Source organism: Lygodium microphyllum, chromosome 16 (assembly GCF_053477565.2).
Source record: "Lygodium microphyllum isolate KBCC chromosome 16, Lygodium_microphyllum_v1.1.10, whole genome shotgun sequence".
NCBI classification, from domain to species: Eukaryota; Viridiplantae; Streptophyta; class Polypodiopsida; order Schizaeales; family Lygodiaceae; genus Lygodium; species Lygodium microphyllum.
The window spans coordinates 102,293,071-102,313,377 of record NC_141150.1 but is presented as its reverse complement, the minus strand read 5'-3'; the positions used below and the strand labels follow the sequence as shown (position 1 = coordinate 102,313,377).

General features: G+C 42.0%; 1 protein-coding gene across 1 annotated transcript in view; it reads left to right on the top strand.

Moving 5' to 3' along the window:
- The first annotated feature begins 731 nt into the window (after positions 1-731).
- LOC148023169 (protein ASPARTIC PROTEASE IN GUARD CELL 2-like) overlaps positions 732-20,307 on the top strand; it is a 57,316-nt gene continuing 37,740 nt past the window's right edge. The window contains exons 1-2 of the mRNA XM_087695329.1: positions 732-1,327; positions 1,676-2,347. Of these exons, the coding sequence (XP_087551455.1) occupies positions 732-1,327; positions 1,676-2,347 (1,268 nt within the window). The remainder of the gene's footprint in view (positions 1,328-1,675; positions 2,348-20,307) is intronic.

Here is a 20,307-nt window from a genome sequence, read left to right as displayed (position 1 = left end):
AGAAGTATTATGCTAATTAAGAGTAGTAGCTCCTCATCATTAACCTATCCTGAAGGGCTGGAGTGAATCATGACTACCAAGCCTAGAACAATTAGGTGTTCCATAAGCTCCTTAAATGATAGAGAATCAAGCTTCAAGGTTGGTTGATGGAACAATAGCCATCATCAAGAGATTTGAGGCTCTAAGCATCCACGGAAGCTTGTAGGCAGCTTGGAAAGAAAAGGAAAAAGCTCTTTTGCAAAAAATAGTAAGAATTACACGTTCCCTAAAGTCTGTAGCCCTACTTTACATCAAGACACCTCAAAAAATGGAAAAAATTTAACCATAGCCTGCTATCTTTAGGTGACCTACCTCTAACTTGTCCAAGACTCCATTAGTGAAGCCTGTCTTCTTGTCTTTAAAGCCTACTGGTTAATGCGGTGTTGTTCTCACAAATTTCAGCAGTCGATACAAACCGCGAGCAATTGATACAACCTATGAGCCATCTTCTAAAGTTGAAGTGTTTTCAATATATATTTAGAGCGCGTACCATATGTTCCTGGCAGCGTGCTATGCTACCTTGAATCGAAGAAGAAACAGCCGTAAAAACCAGCTAGGAGAATATCCGGACGGCAGAGCCTTAGAATAAGAGAGTAGGTAATCCTTTAATCGAGAGAGAGAGAGAGAGAGAGAGACTGTGATTGTGATGGTGTGTGTGTCAGTGATCGATCAGCATGCAACTACTGCTCTTCATGGTTTTCTTCGGCCTCTCTCTCGAGCATGGTCATGCCGATGAGAACAGGACTACAGGCAGCAGCACGGCAAAGCCCGGCAGCGTGCTTCGGATGAGCGTGTCGCACGTATACGATGCCCATTCGCCGCTGCGACCGAAAGAGTGCGGGGGGGCCGGGGAGGAGGGGACCGCATGCCTGTCCGCGCACCATTGGCAGCGCCTCTTCAACCATAGTAGCGGGGCGCCGTCGACGAATGAAGAAAACAGAGAGGATATGCGCGCCCATGCAGGGGCGCGGCGCCGGGAGTTGGTGACGCCCTGGATGGAGGTACGGAGCGAGTCGTGGCACCGGGGCCACACCTTCGACTACTACGCCGTGCTGTCGATCGGGACGCCCCCCCAGCCCCAGCTGCTCTACCTCGACACCGGCAGCGAGCTGGCCTGGATCCAGTGCAAGCCCTGCGCGCCTTGCTACCCCCAGGGCGTGCCCGTCTTCGACGGCGCCCGCTCCTCCACCATCCGCCTCCAAACCATCAACGACCCCTTCTGCCAAGCCGTCCAGCAAACCCACCTCGGTGCCGGTGCCGACTCTGCTTCCTGCTCGTACGCGGCCGGGTAAGCATTACTTAATTTGGCGCACTATGATCTCTTATCTCACAAGAATAGCAATGCAATATCGTCGTGAACGTCTGATCCATCCAGCAACCAGCTTATGTAAGCCTTCTCCAGGCCGGGAGCTAGCAGCTACCCCGTAGTACGTAGTCCGTCCCGCCATGAGGAACGGTAATCATAGGCCTAGGCGCATTCTCATCGCTGCTGCGCACCCCAGTACAGTACTCTTGCCAAAAGATAACAGCTCACGTCGTGTTTTATATATGAATCCTCCCTCTTCGACTAAGTGCTTATTAACCACAGCTCTGTCGGATCATCGCAAACTAACATTATTTCAATACCATGTATCAGCTACCAGGATGCAACAACTAGCGAGGGTGGCTTGGTCTTCGATGACATGAGCTTTTGGGACCTTGATGGAAATCCTGGCGATTATGTTACTATTCATGAAATAGCATTCGGGTGTGGTACGAGCAATTCCGTGGCTAACCCAACTCTAACATCTGGTACCTTGGCGTTGGGCAAATCACATGGTTTCTCGGTACCAGAGCAATTAGCTTCTACCATCGGTGCCGACTTCTCATATTGCCTGGCTCCTCCCGGAGCACCTCCTCTCTCTGGTTTCATTTACCTTGGTGCTGGATCTACACCGACTCGTCCTTACGACTATACATACTTTCTTGCGAATGCGATTCCTAACTATTGGTACATCGACGTTGTAGACATCATTGTTGCAGGTTCACAGCTTCACCTCCCCGCTGGTACACTTGATTTTGACCCTACCACAGGGATGGGAGGAACAGTCATTGACACCGGAACGTTTATATCTAGACTTACTGGCGCTGCCTACATTCCCTTTCGTGACGCATGGAGATTAGCCTTGCAACCATTTCTTGGAGACCCCGGGCCGGGTCTTGCAGGACTTGATACATGTTATGACTATCCTAACGATCAGAATCTGCCACCTATATCCTTCTATTTCCGAGATGGCAACATTTTCACACCAAGCATGATTGCAAATCTGTACATCTACACATCCAATAGTGGACGCCGACGAATGTGTTGGCCATACACTCCCACCTCTAGTGACTACCCTGAATCTTTCATTTTAGGCGCAAACACTCAAATATCTACTCACATGATATTTGATGTTCAAAACCAAAGGTTTGGATGGATATCTGATCGTTGTTGAGTGTACTAACTTGATTGTTTGGGATATAGGATTCTTGTTGCTAAATACAAGCATACACGCTTGTCTGAACATATTCTAGCGTCTTTTTATGAAACCTTTTGGGGTATGAATTACCAAACATGCATAAAGATCCATTGACTTCTCTTTCTTATTCTTTTTTGCAAGATTAATCCATGGCATGACACATATATTTACTTAAAAATAAATTTTTTGTTCAACATGGCTTACATTTTATAAGTTGATATAAAGTTTTTGTATTCATATTATAGCATGAATTAAACTTATTTTTCATATGCGTTCAAACCCTCTCTGCCATTTTCACCCATTGTATATTTTAAAAATAGCTTTATTGATACATTTCTCATGGCTAAAATACATTTCACATTCTTCTTATAGCATCTAGGTATAATATGCAAAACTATCAACTTTTGAGTTGTCTTTTATTAATTATTAAGGGCACAAGCATACACAAATGTGTATGCTCCCCCAAATTGATAGCTACCCTATAAGTTCACCTATTCATTATAATGCCGTGGAGTTTTCCAATATTGGAGGATGACTTTTTATTATTATTATGTATCATGACAAATTAAAGTTAATATATATTTGTCCCAAAAAGGTGAGGCAATAATTTTGGAGATTAGAATCTTTATACTACTCGATGCTCGTAAGCATATCCAAATTTAGAGTGAATACTCTTCTTTGCACAAGTTTGAAGGCATGCAAAGTTTCCTTTACATCTTCTGTAGCATCCCTACTTCCCCTTCCAACACTCGGCGCTTCCTAGGAATGAAGATCCCTATCCTCAACTTAATGAAAATTTTCTTTCAAAGTAACAATCAGAAAATTACGTGAAATGACTAAATGAAAGGGATACATTGCTTGTGACTCGCTCTATTTTCTTTCATGTACTAATTCACCATCCAAGTCTTAGGCTCACCTTTATGGAGTACATACACACACATATAGTCACAAAGTCTAGTATGAGTGGTTGAAAAGGATAGATTTTAGACTAGCAAGGTAACCTTATGACTTTTATTAATAGTTATAGGAATGGTGATTTAGTGATGGATACTCCATTGGATCTAATTCAACTAGTTTTGGGTTTAAAATGTGTATGTCTTCATAAGATAGGATTGGGTATATCTTGAACATAGTTCTTATATTTGGTCCAAAACCATACTCTTCAACTTTACTTGGTACCTATGTCATAACAACTTACAATAAATACATTATGGTTCAATATTGGATGGTGTTTCTTGACTCTAGAATACAATTCCATAAAGTTTCAAGATTTTACTTCTTATGTAAAGGAAAATTTAAACAATTTTATAGTCTTGACTATGAAATGTATTTTTTTCATTTTTTCTCTTTGGTGTGACATAATTATTTAGGATTTGATTTTTCTACATCTTTGGTGTGATGTATGTCCTTAGGGTTTTGTGTGAGATAAGTCCTTAGGGTTTGGTTTTTCTTGCATCTTTGTAGATGTAGTCAGGATGCCAACCAGGTCCCATGATGACATTTATAATACACATTAGAAGGCATGGTTCTTACCCTTTTCTTTTGTATGAATGCAGGTAACAGCTAGACCCTTCACTTACTCAGGCTTGGTAAAAGTAACCTGAATGACCTTTTTTCTTTTTGAGTACAATAAAATGAATGATACCTAGTTAGTGTACTTAATCTCATATATGAATCTTGCACTCAAGAGTTTGTCAATCTCCTCCATTACATAAGGATATTTAGGATTCATGGTGCAAGGTATTTGCTTCACTGGTGTGTCTGGAACCATAGGAATGTTATGAGTCACAATTCTAGTGTAAACATCTTTCAACTCTTTTATGGGGCCAAGGAAACACATAAGAGAATTTGTTTAAGAGATAGATGAGCTTAGTCTCATCCTCTTCAGTCAGGTCATCTACTATGAACACAAGTCGAGGCTTTTCCCCTTCACTAGAGAAGTTGACTTTCTTGACCTTGGTAAGCCCCTCGATGGGTTAGTTGGCATGTCCTTATCTCTTGGCTCCTATTAACACCACTATCTGATTGCCTTTGTTGAACTTTGCGAACCACTTTGGCAAATCATGGGGTTTCTTATGTCTCTTGTCCTCTATGTCCTTAGACAACTTCTTCTTCTCCTCCTTCAACCTTATGCACCTCAGGTGAAGGTCCCTTTAGTGCACCAATCTTAGGGTGTCATGGAAACTTAGGGTCATTATCAGAGCTAACCTTAGACTTGGACTTAAATTTAAATCCTTCACTAAATGAGAGAGTCTCACCAGATGGTTGTAGTTTAGATATAGTGCATATTTCACACAGAGTTGCAGATCTAGCTTGATTTTGTCCAACCCATTCCTAATCCACTACCTCTAAGACTAGGTGTTCCAACCAAGATTGATCATTGCCTACTCATTTGACTCCTTTCTCAACCTGCACTGATTGGTCTCTTGGGACTTAGAATCCATAATGGTCTACTTAATTATCCACCCATATGTGTCATAATCAATGGTTTCTACTTTATCATCGATTGTTTCACTCCTAGAGCCATAGTCCACATATTCATCATCAAAGTTCTCTTGATTAGAGGGCTCATCCTCTATTTGCTTATTGATTCTCAAGTTCTCATTGTCTTTGACTAGAGCCCAATGTAAAAGAGGTTTAGATCATGGACCCTAGTCCATTTCCATTTTGGAGCTTCCATGAGATCTCTGAGAGGTTTTGGATTGGCCACAAGGTTGTTGGCTAGTGTTGTCATCAAATACTCAAGGATTTTGTGCAACTATAATTTTTTCAATTGAACATGGCCCAGCCATTTTCTTACTTGCACTTCTAGCCATCATGCAATGAGGCACAAATGGTAGGTCATTGTTCATTGGTGTGCCTTCTTCCGCAATCTTGTTGTAGGTGCTTGCTTTCTTAACTACCTTCTTGTAACCATCCTTGTCATCGGAGAACGGTATATCAATGGTTGCAAGCAGGTGTCCAATCACGCTCATCCTCTCGACATGGCATGTACTTGGTTAGGGGGACATTGTTGGGTTTTCTATGTGATTCACCCTTAAGCATTACAGAGATGGCATCCAAGTCATCAGTGAGGCCTTTCAGATGTCCATTTTTATTAGGATTACTTCTGTTCTATTCCATAAGAGAATCAATCCATTGTCCCAGTCTTCTACCACTTTGGCATCTCTCATCAAGGTCTTAGTAGCAATATGTCATAGTCCATACCCTTCATGACAATAAAGTTTTATTGAAATCTCGACTCTAGCTATCTTAATCAAACAACCTTTTAGCACTCCAAATGGATGAACTTTTGTGCCATTTGCAAGTGTCACATTGAATCTAATAGTTTCCATGGGGGAACTAGCCCGAGACTCCAACACTTACACTACAACTATAAGAAGTGCATGCATTTCAATACCTTCCTAAAAGGCATTAATCTATAAGGAACCGAGCACTAGGGTGGGTGTCATACTTGGAATGAGGGTATCATTATTAGATTCTTATGCTAATTTTACCCTTCTACCCATGATTTGAATGTTTTCCGTAGATTGTGGTTTTGCCTCATTAGCTATCACAAGGGTGTAACATGTCCCCCTGTCTACTTGTAGGATATGTCTTAGCAGCCCATCGGGAAGAAAGTCTAGAAAGCGCCACCTGGCACTCCCAAGGAATGTCACGGGGTTTGCGATCTAGGTCTTCCCGAGTCTGCCACGAAGCGGAAGCATTCCAGCCGTTCCTACTTAGGATCCACTTGAATCAGGGTTTCCCTAATGGTCAAGTTCTTAGAAGGTAGCTAGCGTGGAGCCCCAGACGAACTACTTTACGCAGAAACATCAAGGTTGAAGTGGATTTATACTGCACTTGGTTCAAGGAGAATGGGAAACGAGAGGGATGTGAAGCTCGACCTCTCTGCCCGTCAGGCATAGTCCCATTCCGTTCCCCTATAACAATATAAATCGGGACTCTAGCACTGTAAATTCTAGGTCATTGTTATCCTGCTGTCGATTCCTTTGAGAAAAGTTCCCGGCCAACCGGGACCACCCTTTCATAGGACGGACGCAAGGTCACATCCATCGCACTTTCCTCGGGTTGCTTTAGTTATCTAATTACCTACCACATTTAGTTTGACAAGCAAAAAGATCTTCCTTAAATAACCAATTAAACATTGGTTACTTCATGTAACTTAGGTACTGACATAGAAAAACAATGTCAAGCAAGTTTCCTTTTCAACATTTGATCTTTATTTATCAGTCTTTGGAATACATCATATAATCCGCCCGAAGGCTATCCAGCAATCCTCAAGGATCGCTATTCCAAGTTCCGCCCATTGACTAGTATGCGAGCCTCAAGATCCCATCTCGAGTCACCTCGGCCTCTTGTGCAGGATCCAGAGGCAAGGGATTTACGGCCAGAGCCTCCCCTGGCACCCAGGCGTCCTCCTATTCCAAGTAGCACCCACGGAGAGACCCTCGCAACGGGTTCAGTCCACGTACTCGGCGTGGCTAACAACCCCCTTGGATAGGGTCAGGTAGACAGTCGGAGGTAACTGAAACTGCCTCTCCCTCCAGGCCTCAACTTGAAGCATTAGATGTTTTTCCTGAATTAGTTCCTTGAGCAAAGAAGTACAAACAATGCACCTATATGTACAATCAAGAACATTCCAGTGGTCGTTTGTACGGCCAACTACTAAGGTGTAGTTCCTTCTTCCCGAATGCTTCCAGCATTCAATCCTGGATCAATTTCGACTTGGCAAGATCCCAAGGGTTTCGTAAGCTGAGTTGATTGTTTACCCTCTTTCCTTGGGTTAGGGTTTATACCCTGTTAACCCAAATTGTCACTACTTTAGGTTTCCATATATTATGGTCAATAAATCATGGACAACCCCATTGTCCTCACTTGATTGGTCAATTGCTTGCTAGGCAATTCATAAATACCCTAACTTAGCAAATCAGCCCCAAGGGAGGGTGATGTAGTAGGATGACTACTCATCCTCTAGAAAATTAGACTTGTACTTAGAACTCGCTAACCTTGTTCTAAGGAGTGGCAATACTATTTTGTGATTTAGACACAAAATTGTACAACGTTGCAGCTTGTGTCAGTATCTGACTTGTGGGATTATATCTTTCTTTGTACGGTCTTTCTTGATCAAGAATACCTTTGATCAAGATAAGGGCTTGGGAGTCCTCTTGACCCATCCCAACCTTAACCCTACTAGGCCGATAATGCTTTGGCCCTAGGGTTCCTAAATTCATACGAAAGTCTAGTATTTGGTCAATTGATCCTTAGGGTGAGAACCCTAGATCATTCTTGCATGGGCGTTTAGCTAACCCTAACATTCTGTGAATGTGAGTAGGACCTTTGAGATCGGAAATATTAGGTTGGCATCCTAAGTGCGATACTAGGCAAAATTTTAACATAGCTTAACCCTATCTAGCACATTGAGGTGTTCATCATACTAACTATTTACGCTTTATGAATCCCATGTGAGTTACACAATTACAAGTGATTTACCTAATTGATCTAGTTGTCTTACACAAGAGGTGATCTTTCCTTAGAGATGCAAATACTTTCCCTAAAAGATGTAAATACTTTCCCTAAAAGATGTAAATAACTGCAAGATATAACATTCCATGCAAATATGCGAGGCCATAGACCTTTTCCTTCTATACAGCTATAAGATCTACAATGATCGTTACTTTTCCTTGCCCTAAACTATAATGATGGACAATTCAGAGCTAACTCTTATAAACCTTACATTGATGCAACAAAATCAAAGCTTTAATATTTTTAATGAAGATGCATTCAAGTTTTGATAAAAGAACTCCATGCATGAGCGATTACCATGAGTCCTTCATTGATTTAATCCTTACTTTTATCACTTAACCCGACCTAAAATGTAACCATCTTCGCATGCAATTTTCCATGCATTGCGACTATTTGGACATCATTCAATGGGCGTCTAAGATTATCTCATACACGAGTCACAACTAGGAAATTATTACCTAAGTGCATTATGCGCTGTTCTTTTCGCGAGGCAACAAGGATGCCTTTAGACAAATCCACCTTTTAACTTATGCAATATGCATTCAAGAATGCAACTACCATGACCATGCAAGTACTCGTCATGCAACTTAACTTGGTAATTCCATGTGAGTATATAAATTTTCCAATGTATTCAAACTTTCCTACATGAATTAAAGACATGCATAATGAATCCTTTCATGCGGGAATGTTATCGGAACCTGGGCATTAAGAATCGGGGCGTTGTCCACTCGCGTACTCGGGGTGGAACCTCCCGCGCATGCGCCTCGTGACTTTTGCTTAGGAGCCATCGATGACATAGATCTCGACTCAGCAACTCTCCTTTCCCTTTTATCCGATTTCTGAACTCCCTACTGCTCGCGAACTTACTTTCCTTCGCAAGAATTAGGCCTTGTAAACTTGATTCTAAAAAGACGAGAGACGGGGTGAACTAGGGCTAAGGAAAGCTTTAATAGAAGCTTCCAAAGAAGCTTCCAAGCATCTGGCCATAGACAAATGACGTGGATGGGAAGGATAATGAAGATAACGATGATGAAGTTGACAATGACGACGACGACGATGATGATGATGATGATGATGATGATGATGATGATGATGATGATGATGATGATGATGATGATGATGGAGGCGATGGCGCAATAGTCTGGTGGCAGTAGCCAGCTCCATAGGCGGCGGCAACAGCTCCATGTCACGAGATGCCTACAGAGTGATGCCATTCGGGCTCTGTAATGCTCCTGCTACCTTCCAATGAGTAATGATGGCTGCCTTCCAAAATCATCTGCATGATTTCATTGAGGTGTATCTTGATGACTTCTGTGTCTATAGTTTGATCCGTGAGCACTGGGGACACCTAGAGCAATGTTTTGATAGATGCCGAGAGTATGGGATCTCTCTCAACCTCGACAAATGTGTCTTTGGCATCTCCTCAGGAGTTCTATTGGGCCATATTGTCTCTGCACAAGGGATTGCAATAGACCCAGCAAAGATTGAAAAGATTGCCGCTTTAACAGCACTGACAAACCTCAAGCAATTGAGAGGATTTCTTGGCCATGTGGGCTATTACAGAAGATTTATTACACATTTTGCAACCAAGGCAGCTCCTCTGCACAAGCTCCTAAGGAAAGAAGTTGATTTCCTTTGGACAGATGACTGTGAAGAGGCCTTTAATACCCTAAAACAGTGCATGATTCAAGCACCTATTTTATAGCCTCCTGATTGGACGAAAGAGTTCCATGTGCACACAGATGCATCAGTTGAAGGGCTAGGTGCTGTCCTATGTCAAAAGGGCCCTTCTAAATTAGATCAACCGATATATTATGCAAGTCGAAAGGTCATTGATAGGGAATGGAACTACACAGTGAAAGAGCTTGAGTGCTTGGCAATGGTGTTTGCACTGGAGAAGTTTCGACACTATCTATTGTCCACACATTTCAAGTTCTATGTGGATCATGAAGCCCTGTCCTTCTTGATGAACAAAGCAGATGTTAAAGGACGACTGATGAGATGGTTGCTCCTATTCCAGGAGTTCGACTTTGAAGTAGTCACTAAGCTTGGCCGCTCCCATGTCCTAGCCGATCATCTATCACAGATCCCTCAAATAGAAGAAGAGGAACAGGATGATCCAAACCTTCCTGATGCTTCCTTGTTTCTAGTTGAGACAGTTACTCCCTGATATGCAAACATAGCCAACCTCTTGGCAACTCAACAATATCCTCCTGGCCTCTCAAGTCGTGAGCGGAAGAAGCTTCTCTTAGAATCAGTCCCCCTACACTTTGTTAGGCGATGCACTGTACAAGAAAGGCAAAGATGAAGTGCTGCGAAGATGTGTTGCAAGGGATGAAATCAGCATAGTATTGAAAGCATGCCATGACGAACCATGTGGTGGACACCTCGCAGGAGAAGCGACAGCCAGGAAGGCTCTATTAGCAGGATACTAGTGGCCGACCCTCCACAAGGATGCATATGATTACTATAAAAGGTGTGATGCTTGTCAGCGAATGGGAAAACCCACCAAAACAAGTGCCATGCCACTGCAACCCATTCTTCCCCTAAAGTCGTTTGAGAAGTGGGGGATTGATTTCATGGGTCCCATTGATCCACCTACTAGATGGAAGCAGAACAGATACATCTTAGTATGTACAAATTATATCACAAAGTGGTGTGAAGCTAAAGCCCTAAAGCGGGACGATGGTAATAGTGTCGCACTATTCATGTACGAGAATATTATCACCCATTTTGGCAGTCCCCTTGAGCTGGTAAGTGACAGAAGTACTCATTTCCTTAGCAAAATCATGGAGGAGCTGACGGAATCGTATAAGATCCGCCATCCTAAGTCCACTCCCTATTACCCCAGATCCAATGGCCAAGTTGAAGTCACCAATCGCAACCTTTGCTCGATTCTGACAAGAACAATTGCCGCACATCGTCGCGACTGGGACGATCGACTTACAGAGGCCCTTTGGGCACACAGAACCTCCCATAAGGCAACTACAGGACAGACCCCTTTCCAACTAGTGTATGGTACAGAAGCCGTCTTTCATGTTGAGCTCGAATTGCCCTCGTTGCGACTGGTGTCAAGATTGTGGGAGAGAAGGAAGGAGTCTCACTTGTAGCTTTCTTGCTTGCACAATGGGGGAATACACACAAGGGTGGAGGCTGAAAACAGTTTTTCTCTTCTTAGTTGTGTAAGCCAAAAAAGAACTCTAGTACATAGAAATAGGAGAACCCTATATATGGGTCTCAAAAGCAAACTCAACTAACTAAGGTGGCATACTAACTGAGCCATGAACTAGAGTAGATAAGGATAGCTGTCATCTAGCTATTATTCATGGGCGGTGTACCAACTGCATTTGCAACTGACAAGTCGGTGACATAAATGCACAACGGTCACCTTGGCATATCACGAGTGGAGCTCGATATCTCAACACTCCCCCTCGAGCTCAATCCCAATTCCTGCATAGCAAGCAGGTCTCTGAACTTGCGCAGCTTCTCTGCGTCCAATGCCTTCGTGAATATGTCAGCTACCTGATCCTCTGTGCTGACATAAACTAGATCAATAAGACCTAGTAAAACCCTCTCCCGCACATAGTGATAATGCACCTCAATGTGCTTTGTTCTAGCATGATAGACTGGGTTATTTGCCAAGTGTATACTACTCATGTTGTCACAATAAATGACAACTGGCCCATCTGTAGGCTGATGCATATCATAAAGTAGCTTATGCAACCAAGCTACCTCACATACAGTCATTGCTGCACCCCTGTACTCAGCCTCTGTGCTCGACAAGGCAACTGTAGGTTGTTTCTTGCTGCTCCAAGTGACAATAGCACTCCCAAAAGAGAACACATATCCACTGGCAGATCGTCTATCAGAAATACTACCAGCCCAATCAACATCAGTGTATCCATGCAACTGTATCTGAACCCCAGTCTCATAAAATAGTCCATACTGCAATGTGGACTTCACATATCTGAGTATGCGTCTAGCCACATCCAAATGTGGTTTCCTTGGAGCCTGCATAAATTGACTTACCAATCCAACAGCATAGCTCAAATATGGCCTGGTAATAGTCATATAAATCAAACTTCCTACTATGCGTTTGTACATAGTAGGGTCTTCGACAAGCTCACCTGCATCTGTGCTCAACTTCACATTCTGCTCCAAAGGAACTGAAATAGGCTTAAGCCTGTCATCCCATATTTCGACAGCATGTCCAATCCATTTTGCTTCTGCAAGAGCCATATCCCACTTGGTGATCTAATCACCTCAATGCCCAAGAAATAATGCAGCTCTCCCAAATCCTTCATCTCAAACTTTTGCTTCAATAGCATTTTCACATGAAGGATATCTTCATCACTATCACCTGTGATAATCAAATCATCAACATAAATGACAAGCAGCATAATACCTTTCTCTGTTTTTCTCACATAAAGTGGGAAATCTGCCTTGGAAATCTGAAAGCCAATAGTGACAAGATACTGTCCTATCTTGTTAGACCATGCTCTAGGTGCTTGCTTCAAGCCATACAAGGCTTTCTTCAACCTGCAAACAAACTCAGGATGAACAACATGCACATAACCTGGTGGCTACTCCATATAGACCTCTTCTTGCAAATCACCATGCAAGAAGGCATTCTTTACATCCATCTGATGTAAAGACCATCCCTTTGATGCAACCATAGCAATGACTGCTCTTACGGTTGCCATCCTTGCAACCGGAGTGAATGTTTCTTCATAGTCAATGCCATATGTTTGTGCATACCCCTTGACTACTAATCTTGCCTTGTATCTGTTCACAGAACCATCTGCATTGTGCTTCACCTTATAAACCCACTTACAGCCAATTGCATTCTTATCTTTAGGCAAAGGTACCAACTCCCATGTAGCATTTGCTTCCAAGGCATCCATTTCTTCATTCATGAGTTTCTCCCATTTTTCTTTTCCCATGGCTTGCTCAAAAGAAGTGGGTTCTGGTTCCTATATCATCAATGGGTTTCAGGAAATCGCTGCCCTCTGTATCTTTCAACGGAGCGTGAGACAGAGGGTGGGCTGAGTGTGACTGGAGTTTCTTCAATCAATTACCGAGAGGTGAGGATTGAGGGACGTTTCGACCTTTGGAGTCAGGTATGTTCCTATTTTCCTATACACCCACGGATTGGGTTTCTGCCATTAGCACAGGACACATCACTCTGCTTTATACACTGCACTACAAGGCTCCCTGGCCTTTCTCCTTGCACCTATGCCAGATGGGTTGAATGCACCGATGCACCATTAATTGTGCACCATGACATACTCCCTCTGCACCATTCCTTTGTCGATTCCTAAACCGGGTGTGTATTTCCTCGAGTGATATTAGTAATGGGGTGAGTGACTGTTCTTTCATTCCATATGAGTGATCGTGAGTTGAGTGTAATATCCCTCGCCAATGACGAATTTCCTGTGATTCTTTCAACTAGCTACCTCCCTGGGTGCTGCTGCTTGGTCCCTGCCATGATGGCCGAAGAATGTGTTCTATGAAGACACCTTGTTACCTCCTGCAGCCGACGACGACACCAGACGCAACATCGATAGTCGACATTCCTTTTCGGCAATATGGGCCAAGTTTTTCTAATCCTACACCTTTTATTTCTCAATATTGGTCATGTTTTAAGTGTGGGGACGTTTGTGGTTGGTCTGATGTGAGGAACCAAGTCTTTGATGTTTGGTTTAACCTCCCTGTTAAGGTCTTAAGTGTGGGGACGCGTCCCTGCTCGTCCATGTGGCATACCCCCATGCATACACCCTGTTCTAATCATGCATCTATGCCATGATATCATGATACCCTGATGGGGTCCCTTCCCTATCCTTACGTTTTATTTCACCATGTCCTAGGGGTTGTTCTGTGACCGTTTGTCCTTATTCTGGGTTTTGCGCTTATTTCATGTGAATGGACCTTACGTTCATCGAAAAGTCAATCCAACCTTACAGCCCTATTCGTCCCTTTGAACTGCCTATTTTTCCTTTTTACCAACCCCTGTTCCGACAGACGATTCTCAAGTTATTAATTTTTGAAGCAATTCCCATAAATTGGATATTTTTCCATGTGAACGTGTTTTTATTTCTTTGGAACCCTAATCTGATGAGCCAAGACTGTCCTACCCCTTTCCCCTGACATTTTTCTTTTTACTCCATGTCATTTTGATGCACGGTTCCTCCATTATTAATTTTGCGAGTTTTCGAGTCTTTTTCGTTCTTATTTTTCACATTTTTCCATGTGAACCTGCCCAATTTTCACCAGAATTCCAATTTGATTTGACAACCGTGTCCTCCAGCCTTTCCCCCACTTTTTCCCTTTTTCTCCCCCCTCTTCCAATTACTAGATTTATAGTTATTAATTTTTTCGAGTGTTTTTTAATGCATTTTTCGTGTTTTTTCCATGTGAACCTTTCCTAATTTCCCCCACATAGAGCTTTGTTGTTCCAATCCTGTGAATTCCTTTTTCTCGGACATTTTTCCTTTTTTTCGCCTGCTATTCCAATGCACAGTTCTTCACGTATTAATTTTCGAGTCCATTTTCCGGTCCAATTCTAGAGTTTTTTCCATGTGAACATGTCCTATCTCGATCGGAACTGTGTTTTGCCATGATAGCGTTGTCGGACACCTTGTTCTGCACACTTTTCCTTTTTTCCGTACTTCGTTCCGATGCGCGGATTTTTCGATATTAATGCCCATATGTGTTTTCAGGTTTGTTTTTTGCGTTTTTTCCATGTGGACACCTTGATTTTGCCTCGGAACCCGTGTTGCATGTTTCCAACATTTTCCCCTCGTCTCCCAACCCATTTTGCCTTTTTACAGATTTTTGATCTGACAAATGGTTTGGTTTTTATTAATTTTTCTTTCTTTTTCCCATTAATCATGTTTCTCACCTTGCGCATGAATGTGCCTGTTTTTGCTTTTACGCGCCCCGGGACGCCCCCGTGGTGCCCATGGCTTGCGTGTCCCTGTTCTTGTCCATTTGAGTCCGTCATTGCAAATTTTTTTACCCTTGCCCGCGCATGCGCATGGGCCGGGGATGTGTTCTTTTCTTATTTTTTTTCATTATGTAATATCACTCGACAACCATATTTAAAGAAAAACACTAAAAAGAAAAAAACTAAAATCTAACTTTAAAAAAAAAACCAAAAGGAAAAACATAGACAATAGAAAAAAAATTAAAAAAGTTTTTTTTATATCGAAAAAAAAACAAAGGCATACCACACACACACACACATCAACAAGTTAATCTCTATTTTGTTAAAACCAAAACCAAAAACAGAAGAAAACACAAAAACCCAAAATCCCATTAGAAAACAAAAATGCATTTAAACAAATTTTTTACAAAAAAAACAAAACAAAACAAAATAAAAAAACCCTTACGTACCTGTTGATGACCGTTCGGGCACTCCCTTCTCCTTCTCCTCCTCTTCCCTCTCCTTTCTCCTGTCCCTCCTTCTCCTTCTTCTTCTTCTTCTTCTCTCTCCTTCCTTTTTTTCTTCTCACTCTTTCCCTCCCTCTCTTCTCTCTCTCCTCCCTTCACCTCTTCTTCTTCCTCAACCTCCTTGACCTCCCCTCTGCAGCAGCAACAGCCTTCCCCTCCTCCTCACTCCCCTTCTCCTCCTCCTCATGCCGCTTCTCCTCCTCCTCTGGCCATTTCTCCTCCTCCTCACGGCCCTCCTCCATGCGCCTTCGCCGCCTTCGCTCCCAGCGGCCACCTCGTCCTCCTCACGACCACTCCGCCGTCTCCCCAGCGGCCCTCTCCTCCTCCTCCGCCCTCTCCGCCTGTAGCAGCGCCTCCCGCGCTTCCTCCTTCTCCCTCCTTCCTCCTCCTCCTCCTCCTCCTCCTCCTCCTAACTGTCCCCAATGGTTAGTTCCACTAACCTTCCTTAGGTTCACTAACCTTAATTAAGTTACACTAACTTTAATTAGGTTAACTAACCTTAATTAGGTTAATCTAATCTTACTTAGGTTAATCTAACCCTAGACTAGTTAACCTAACCCTAGTTTAGTTAATTAACCCTAGACTAGTTAACCTAACCCTAGTTTAGTTAACTAACCCTAGACTAATTAACCTAACCCTAGTTTAGTTAACTAACCCTAGACTAGTTAACCTAACCCTAGTTTAGTTAATTAACCCTAGACTAGTTAACTTAACCTTAGTTTAGTTAGTTCACTCTAGTCTAGTTAACTAACCTTAGTTTAGTCAATTAACCCTAGTCGAGTTCACCTAACCTTAATTTACCTAACCTACCTCAAGTTAGTCCCCACCTTACTAACTAACCCTAGGTTAGTTAGCCTAATCTAGGTTAGTTAGACTTGACTTAGCTTACCTAACTCACCTAGACTAACCTAGACTAACCTAGTCCCCCTTGACTAACCTGACTTGACTTAGTCTGAGTGACCTGATTTACCCAAACTAACAGGACTTAGCTTACTTGATTTGATCCTACTTACCAAACTAAGCTGCTTTCCCTGATTTAATTGATTTAGTTAATTTATAAATTCATTTCAACTCAGAAAAATTGTAGAAAATGTTCTAAAAATTCCCTTATCTTTCTGCAAATTTTTGGAAATTTGACAGGTGAAACTTTCCACCACTAAAATTACATAAAATTAAATATTTGACAATTTATTCACAATTACCTAAAAATGAAAAATTCCTTTAAAATTAGTAAAAAAATTCAAAAAAATTCTAGAAAATTCCACCCACCCTCCCTAACCTTTTTCCATTCATTTTTCACTTTAAAATATTTTCATACAAAGCACCAATATTTTAAAAAAAAACAAAACAGATTAAACATAAAAATCCAAATCTTATTTTCATAACATAAATTGTCGATATTTTCTAAATGGCTGTAATTTATTTTTCCTTCATCACATATCCATATTTAATTATTATTCCTTTTGAAAACAAATAAAAAAAACAGACGACCACATACAATTTATTACAAAACATAAACGGAAAAACAGACATAACCCAAACCATCACACATAATAAAATAAATTAACCACACCACCCTATAAAACCACAACAAATACACCTTAAAAACTTACCTTAGTTTAAAAAAAAAAAACAAAAAAAATAAAATTTACAAATAAACATATAAATCCATTACAAATTATAAAACCCACTAAGGTGTTGTCTTTGTTGTTCAGTCAGTGGTCTTTGATTTTGTTTGACTGGATTCATTGCTTTTGGGGGACTCTTCCATGCGCCTTCAGGCCCTTGCATACACACCCCTTCCAGGTATTTATTTTGTGAGCTTTATTTATTTTCATTATCCCCTTAATCTACCATCTGAATGACGCCTCACGCTCCTCCCCCTATCCAATATGTCCCACTAGTCAGTAGGGATTACTCTTCCCTACTCACTTTTGAGCCTCTCACGAAGGCATGACTCGTGACTTTCGTAGTTGCCTCCTTTCCCTTGGTTCCAGAAGATCCATCCATGTGTGATGAGTTCTTGGCCTCATACAGCAAGAAGTCGGGACTGGTCCATGGTACTTCCATGACTTTGACACCTCGAGGGTTAGGGAAGGCTCTGTCTCTTCCCTACAAAGGAGAGCCTTTTGTTACAGCTCGCCAGCTCTTCTCTAATGATGATATTTTGAAGCTGTTACAGAAACAAACCAAGGAAATTCTGGATGTTAAGAAAGTGATCAACACTTTAGGAGTCTCTTTTTCCACGATTACTGATCCTGTGTGGAAGTTGGTTTGCCAGTTCCTCCAATATAGGTTTATGCGTGCCAAAACACCATCCCATTACTTGTCCAAAGAGCTCTTTACAGCTTCAAGGATGGTGTTAAAAGGATTAGCTATTGATTGGAGCACTTACCTACTCACCAAGATGGATCAACATTTTGTTAAAGTAACTAGGGGCAATGTTACTAATGTCACCTATGGATCCTACATGTCTGCCTTCTTGACCTACTCAGGTTTAAAGTAGAGTGTGCCTCCACCTCCTCCATCTGATCCAGTACCTCCTCCTCCACCTTTAGAATAGTCCGAACCAATTGATATAGAGGATCTGGATTCTCCTCCTCCCCTGGTCATACAGCGCAAACGCTTGAAGCGGGTGGCAGATAAAGCTCCTTCAGTTCTTCCTTCTGTTACAATTCCTGCTACATCTGGCAGTGATCTCCCTGCTTATCTCACATGTAACAACCTGTTCAGAGCATATCAAGAAGGTTCCTTGGACATATCAGTACCTTCACTGAACAATGTGGTGTCAGGAGATGCCATTCCATTTCTATGTAAAGACATCCAGAGTTCAATTGAACTGTCAGTGACAGCCTGTGTTCAACAGCTATATGCTTCCTTTTATGAAGAACTGATGCAGTCTAAAGACCAATTGCATAAGGAAACATCAGAGTTAGCCTCTGCTAAAGATATCCTTGCAGATCTGTTTAAGCAGATGGAGCAACAAACCCAACTGATTGAAACCCAAAGAGATGAGATATCTTCTTTGAAGATTCAATTAATAGAGGCTCAATCAGAGGTCACTAGAATCTCAGAGGAGAAGGAGAGGATGTCCACCGAAGCACAAGAGTTTCAAACTCTCTTAGATGTAAAACTCTCAGCCTTACAGATTGCTAATGACACAGTGGAATCACAAGCTTCCCAAATCAAGCAGTTGCAAGACCAACTGGTGCAGTCACAGTCTATTCCTCCAAGCCCTAATGTTCCCTTGATCCCTTCTCTCTCATAGCAAGACTTGGCAGTTCTCTAGAGACAGGCTACCTTGTGTCCTTTATTCCAAGATAAAGTGGAAAGATTGCAGTCTAGGATGGATCTGCTATGGTCTACCTTTGAGCATTTCCAGGAATATGTTCCTCCGGACCATTCTTTCTTTGTCCACTATCAATTACAGAAGTTGGCATTTTACATGAAGCTTTCAACGATGGATCTTCCTCTTCTAGAGGATGGTTGGAGTGGGGCTTGGTCTCCTGAGTTGCTAACAGAAGTGGTCCGTATGGTGTTTGAAGATTTTGTCACTACAGATACCATGTTGCTATCATATATGTATCTACGAGGAGACTTATTGATTCCAGATGAAGTGGATATGGCCTGGTATGTGGGAGATGTGGTTTTACAAGTTGTTTTGTATGTCAACTATTTGGAGTTGCGAATAGATGACATGTTCTAGAGTTACTCCTCAAAAGTGGCTACTTGCCCTGATAATTCCTGGCACTCCATGATTGATTCTGTGGTCCTGAATCAACGACAGAACACAGCTTCTACCTATGTCCAGAGCACTAACCAACTGAGGGTGGCTCTCTTAGCTCACCTTTCCAAAAATAATCCATTTGATTCAACCTTTTTTTATGCCTATCAAAGAAGATCTATCTTAGATCCCTCTGTTCCTAGCCTACTATATTACCAAAAAATGGCTCACCGTTATGATACATATCTTTCCCTCTATCAAACCAATTCAACAGCAATCTTACCCCTTCTTTTCCAACCTCAATCTTTTCCTCAAATTCCCATATTTACATATTGCTCTTTTATCGAAGATAGAGTATTTTTCCATTCTCCACCATGTCATTCTCCATCCATCCATGTACCTTCTACCTTTCCTATTTATCAATTAACACCCTTCCTAACTGATTCCCTAAAATTTTCAGCCACTCCTTTAACCTATTCCTCCTTTTATGATTTTTCCTACCCATCTCTTCATCCACTTTTACTTATTCCACTTCCATCTCCTGCCACTTCTATCTCTCAACCCCCTCAGTTGGTTAGTGAATATGAAGGGTTTGATCAGCAGATTCCAAGAAGAAGAGGATGGAGCTCGAGTGATTTCTTACATGACCTTAGATAACTTGCCAATAATTCCAAGAGATTGGACAACTGCCAGTCAAGTATACCCGAACTACCTTCATTTTGCTCACCAATATTCACAATCTCTGGATCCTTTTGTGAGATTGACAACTCATTTTGCTTGGTATCTATCATACATGCATAGGCATTCCCATAATGATCAAAAGGCCATTCCAAAACTTTGTATGAATGTCAATGTGAACGTTGACTCCCACCAGTTGGATGTCCTGTATTTTCATGCCCTATGTCTCCCTAGCAGAAACCTTGTCTTGTTGGAAAGGATGTGCTGCTTGCAGTTCTTTCAAAATCCTCCAAAGACATTTGTAGATGAATCCTTCTCCATGGATCGCTTCCGAAACCACCAAGCCTTTAAAAGGGATCATCTTCATTGATGCCTTTGCAATGTATC